At 39.6% G+C, this 6,409-nt stretch overlaps 2 protein-coding genes and 1 pseudogene across 2 annotated transcripts; all 3 read left to right on the forward strand.

The window, feature by feature from the left end:
* The first annotated feature begins 1,571 nt into the window (after positions 1–1,571).
* LOC147486688 (uncharacterized) lies at positions 1,572–2,810 on the forward strand. The gene has a single exon (XM_086573817.1). The coding sequence runs from the start codon at positions 1,572–1,574 to the stop codon at positions 2,808–2,810; it is 1,239 nt and encodes a 412-aa protein (XP_086429943.1).
* A 556-nt stretch (positions 2,811–3,366) lies between these two features.
* On the forward strand, positions 3,367–4,444 carry LOC147486689 (uncharacterized). The gene is made up of 2 exons (XM_086573818.1): positions 3,367–3,844; positions 3,999–4,444. The coding sequence occupies exons 1-2, from the start codon at positions 3,367–3,369 to the stop codon at positions 4,442–4,444; spliced, it is 924 nt and encodes a 307-aa protein (XP_086429944.1).
* A 597-nt stretch (positions 4,445–5,041) lies between these two features.
* On the forward strand, positions 5,042–6,136 carry LOC147486690 (uncharacterized; annotated as a pseudogene).
* Positions 6,137–6,409: the final 273 nt, after the last annotated feature.

The following is a 6,409-nucleotide window of genomic DNA, read 5'->3' on the forward strand; positions in this document are numbered from 1 at the left end:
GGATTTAGTAAATGATGTTTTCCCTTCATTGGTTTTAAAGTTTCAAGATAACGACTTTATTTAGTTTCAGGTATAAGGTAACAAGGACGGTCGATCGGGTGGTGGTAAGATTCTCCGACTCAATGTCCATGCACTATTTAATTCTGATTGTTTTCGTCGCAACATATAGTCTAACTTCCAATGTATATCTAATATAATCTTATATTTGTTTTCAGTATGCTGATTTAAATAAGAACACAAACTGATTCAAATTTACTCCATAAGTTAAACATGGATTGTGAAATACCAGCTCCAGTGAATCCAGAAATAGTGCAAGTGAACATTCAAACGCAAACATCAGTACAAGTTGAGGTCGACCCACTATCAAAACTTAGTTTTCCTTTCTATAACTTTAACTCATGTGAAATAAAATCATACTGGTTTTAAAGTTACTTCTACTACAGATTCGTCATGGTTCTATTTCCGACCAAATTTGTCATAGTAAAACACCCCACTTGCAAATACGACGTCAAAGAGCAGATAAGATTGTAACTCCAAAATTATGCCCAACAACAGAACATCCACAACTAGTTGAGGTCGTCACCGTTAATCGTTCTTCCGTTGTTTAATGACCAAATCGTTATGAACTAGCTCAACGCGGCGCTGGCGTCGAAAAGGAACGAGCTTTGCGATTGCAGCTAACTTCTCGCTTGGAACTTCTATTCCTTCGCTGTTACAAACTACGCTTCAGAGGTTCCACACATGATCCCATGCTTATATCACAGTGTCCAAATGAGATGCAATTTGGCAATCAATTGTCAGCATTACATTCTACTTGCGAAGACTGGTCCCACGATTCTCCAGAATCGGTACGTAGTTTTACCTTCCGCACCCAACTTGGATCATCTCCCTTGCAAAGTAGCCAGTAAGTCTAATATTACTCCTATAAACTTTTTATATTGTAATTTTATTGTGATTAAAACCTTATTGGTGCCTCTATTTTGAATTTCAAATTATTTAATACTACTCCTGTGAGTACGTCTGAGATAGACTTACATTGTCAAAAAGATATGAATTGTGAAGAAAAACATCAAGGATTTCATCAAGTCATGATGGTCAATCGTTCAAACATAATTGAACCACCCAATCGGTATGCACTAGCTCAACGTGCGCGTAGAGAGCGGGAAAGAACTTCACGCTTGCAGAGCGTTTCACAAGTGGCAGCGTTATTTCTTCATCCACTACTGACAATGTGTCCAGAGATTCCCAACATTCTATATTGCCACCATCTCGCCAGAGCGACAAAGGAAAAAATGTCGTTGATGACGAGGCACAGATTTTACAACGTCCAAATGATAGGAAATTTGTCAGACAATTGTCTGCAACACATTCTAGCACCGACAATATGTGTTATTATTCTCTACATTCTACACGTAATCTCGCTTCTCCTTTCCAACTTGGATCTCCGTCGTTGCCTAATAGCCAGTAAGTCTATTATATATTACTATTGGAAACTATTTTTTTTGGTGTCTTCTGGTCAATAAAATCTGATTAGTTATATTTTGAATTTTAGACCAGGTGATACTACTCTTATGAGTACGTCTGATATAGGTGATACTACTCTTATGAGTACGTCTGATATAGACTTAACCCATCCTCAAAAGGAGGTGGATTTTAACCAAACCTCTGAAGGCGACGCAGAAACATCTGACGAAGAAGATTATAATGTATTTGAGTTTAGGCCTCCATTTGAGCCCTTGCCTGTTGTTCCAGATGTGCACTATGATCTTGGTGAAATGAACGTCCAATGTCAATCTTGCTCTGCCCTCCATTGGAGCGCTGAGCAATTGACCAGGTCTACCAAGAAGAAGCCTTTATTTGGGTCGTATTGCCTACAAGGAAAAATAAAAGTCCCTTGCCTTCAACCTTTACCCCAACCACTCGAATCACTATTCGAAGGTGGTGATTGGCTAGCAAAAGATTTTCGTAAAAATATTCGAGGGTACAACGCATGCAATGCCTTTACAAGTCTGGGTATCAAAGCAAATGATCGTGTCCTCAGAGGCCGTGGGCCAAAAGCATTCACTATTCATGGAGAATTGTGTCATAAAATTGGCTCCCTATTACCAAACAGTGATAATGACCCGAAATACACACAACTGTACATTTATGATGCAAGTGCCGCTTTGGAATATAGAAGGCAATGCAATCCACATTTGTTAACAAAGGTGTTAAGTATTATTCAGGGGGTGCTTATTCAAGCGAATGCATGGTCCAAGATTTTCAAAAATGCAAGTGACATTCTAAGGTCAAATGCAATTGTAAACAATAATATTCCTGCATACATACAATACACTCCTGGTACTGATCGACGTCGGTACAATCTTCCATCGACTTCTGAAATTGCCATTGTGTTGCCTGGGGATGAAAGTAAATGTGACATGTTACGAGACATCATTCTGCATTATAAAGAAGGTGGACTGCAAAGGATAAGTGAGTGTCACCCAGCATATTCACCTCTACATTATGTGCTGCTTTTTCCTAGAGGAGACCTTGGTTGGGAACCAGATCTGCGCCAATGGGATATTGCTAACAATTGTCCAGGTGAAACTCGTTTGACTCAAGTGCAATATTACGCTTATCGTTTATTCGATCGCCCCACAGAATACTCATCTATTTTGAGGGGAGGTTCTCTATTTCAACAGTGGTTAGTGGATGCCTGGGCTGCAACTGAACAGAACCGTTTGCGTTATGTTCGGATGAACCAAGACCACATTCGTGCGGATTTGTGTAAGTGTTTGATGGACATTCCATGGAAGGGTTGCCTCTAGAAGAGATCGGCCAGCGTTACATTCTCCCATCGAGTCATACAGGGAGCCCAAGACAAATGTATGAAATTTACCAGGACTCAATGGCCATAACGCGTTACAATAAACATCCGGATGTGTTTCTTCTTGCTACAAAAAACCCAAAACCGCCGAGATTAGAAGAGCACTCAAGCAAAGACCAAACCGCCGGACCATCCGTAAGTGGTCGCATACGTATTCGAAAGTTGAAAAGGAAAGCCATCATGGAAGAAATACTCAGAAATGGTGTGTTCGGCAAAGCCGTTGCACATGTATATACAATAGAATTCCAGAAACGAGGTCTCCCACACATGCATGCCCTTATCTTTCTCAAACAGGCTGATAAGGTACACAACGCAAAACAGATTGATAAGATGGTGTGCGCAGAATTTCTTGACCCTGTCTCCCAACCAACACTTTTTGAAACTGTCAAGAGGTGTATGGTTCATGGACCCTGTGGCCAAGAAATCCATGAGCCCCATGCATGGAGAATGGAAAGTGTACCAAACATTATCCACGTGCATTCACCGATGAAACAAAAATGGATCAAGTTGGGTATCCTATTTACCGTAGGCACAATACTGGTAAGGAGTACGAAGTTCGGGATTATCAAGTTGATAACAGGGATGTAGTGCCTTACAACCCATTCTTATCAGAAATGTTCAATTTCCATATAAACGTTGAAGTATGTTCATCAGTTCGTGCCGTTAAATACATTCACAAATACATCTACAAAGGCCACGATAGGGCAACTATGGTGATACTTGGCACTGATGACGAGATTCAACAGTATATTGATGCAAGGTATATGGGACCACCGGAGGCAGCATGGCGTCTGCTTGAATTTCCTTTGCACAAGGAGTACCCAAAAGTTGAAAGATTAGCAGTTCATCTTGAAGGAATGCATCATGTTGTTTTCAATGCAAAAGACTCTAGTGCTGCAGTTCTTGCTAGAGCAGACAAACAGAAATCAACCCTGACAGCTTTTTTTGAACAGTGTTCTCGAGATGTAGAGGCCCGTGCATTTACTTATTAGGAATTCCCACAGCACTATGTTTGGAAAAAAAAACAAAAAATTCTGGAAGAAGAGAGACCAATGTTGCGCTATTGGGAGAATGTAGTTTGTAAATCCAAATGCTGGAGAACGTTTCTACCTCTGCTTACTCTTGACAGTAGTCAAAGGTCCTACATCCTTTACAGATCTTTGTATTGTCAACGGATCTGAATATAGTACATTTAAAGCGGCATGTGTTGCACGTGGTCTTTTAGAAGACGACGATGAATGGAGGCAATGTCTACAAGAGGTGTCCATAATCAACACTGGCTACCAACTGCGAAGATTGTTCAACATTATGCTTTTGGAATGTTCCCCAACAAGTCATGTGCTATTATGGAATGAATTTGCAACAAGTATTTGTGATGACCTTGCAATGAAAATACGTAACACATTTACAATTCCTTACCCAACCGAAGAACAAGTAGCTGATTATGGGTTATATTTGTTGAACCAATTGCTTTTTGAAGCAGGAAGAACATTATATGATTTCCCAGACATGCCTAAACCCAGAAGAAACTGGGATGAAGTTACAGAAAACAGACTCATTTGGGAGCAAAGATAGCTCCAGCATGATGGGCTCCACGCAGAGGCCACTTCGAATGTATTGCGTCTGAATGACGAACAACGTGATGCCCATACCAAGGTAACAGATTCAGTGGTAAACAACCGGGGAGAAGTTTTTTTCTTGGATGGAGCAACAGGGACTAGTAAAACATTTGTGTACAACACAATTGCTACAACTTGCCGCAGTCTTGGTCATATAGTAATAACGGTTGCTTCATCTGGAATTGCAGCGTTGTTGTTATCTGGCGGAAGAACGGCCCATTTGACTTTTAAAATTCCTTTAAATATGATGGATGAAATATTCTGCAGTTTTACCAAAAACTCAATACATGCTGAACTTTTCAAAGAGACAAGCTTAATAATTTGGGATGAAGTGCCGATGCAACATAGACACTGTGTTGAAGCTGTTGAAAGGACGCTTCAAGATATCAGGGATAATTCAAATCCTTTCGGTGGAATAACTGTTGTTCTTGGAGGTGATTTTAGACAAACCCTCCCTATTATACCAAAAAGGGTTCGGGAGCAATTTGTAGGTGCATCGTTGAGGAGATCTCAGCTATGGCGGCATGTTAATGTTGTGCACTTGGTCCAAAACATGCGCCTTGATGTGTCAGACCCTGATAATGCAAACTTTGCCAATTACTTGGTCGAGGTTAGTTGTTAATTTAAACTTTTAGTTATGGTTCTTTACTATAGATATATGTTTAGTCAAAGTTGAGTGATAGCTAATTTTGTTTTTTTCTTGACTTTTAGCTTGGAACGACTCCTACGGAAATGGTCGATCTGCCTACAGGCATACGTTAGTGTGGAAATCAAGAAGAACTCATTTCTTCAGTTGATCCAAATTTGGATATGGCGGGCACAACATCACCAGCTTTTCTAAATGAACGAACTATACTCTATGCACGAAACGACGACGTTAGTTTAATCAATGAAGCAACTCTAAATTTGTTTCTTGGAGAAAAGCTTTCTTCCTTAGCAGCAGATAAAATCATCGATGATGCTAACAATTCTGAAAACAATGGCTCCCGTTATCCAAGTGAATTTCTTAACTCTCTAGATCCCCCAGCTTGCCACCTTTTAATCTACAATTGAAGGTCGGCTGCCCTATAATGTTGCTTAGGAATATTGCACCAAGGGATGGACTCTGCAACGGGACAAGACTAATCGTGCCTCGTTATGAAAAAAAAGTGATTCAAGCAATTATTTTAACTGGGGCAAAAGCCGGAGAAACTGTGTTTATTCCTAGAATATCTCTGTCCCCATCTGCTCTTGAGATGCCATTTCAAATGTCAAGACATCAATTCCCAGTAAGACTTGCATTTGCTATGACAATAAATAAGTCCCAAGGACAATCGGTGAAGTACGTTGGCATTGACCTACAAACCCCCGCATTCAGTCATGGCCAGCTATATGTTGCACTATCAAGATGCACATCTTCGAAGAGGATTAGTGTTCTCTTACCACCTGATTCATCTAACAGTACTACCAATATAGTGTACCCAGAAGTTTTGCTTTCATATTGTACAAGGGAAAACAATTTATGTTAATATATTAATTACACAAGTATCATTCAAATAATGAACTGCGTGCTGTCAATTTGAAAGAAGTAAGTCCAATGCTTTACTCCCTATAAGGACCCTTTTCCTTTGACTTTTTCCAATTTTGCCAAACTTTATATTAAATTACATTATGCAATCAACCATGCGTCATAAAGTGGCACGCGGGTTTTTATCCCTTAACCATAATTGATCTGACATTATTTAAAAGTGGCTCCATTATATCAAACCACTGATAGCATTGACACACATGCGCGTGGGTATTTATCCCTTCGCAATAATTGATCTTACATTATTTAAAACTGACTCCATTATATCAAACCACTAATAGAATTAAAACAAATGCGTTCGCACTGATTTTATGAAGTTAATGACGTTGTAGTATTTTTTTTTTATATTATACT

This window comes from Coptis chinensis, chromosome 7 (genome assembly GCF_015680905.1).
Source record: "Coptis chinensis isolate HL-2020 chromosome 7, ASM1568090v1, whole genome shotgun sequence".
NCBI classification, from domain to species: Eukaryota; Viridiplantae; Streptophyta; class Magnoliopsida; order Ranunculales; family Ranunculaceae; genus Coptis; species Coptis chinensis.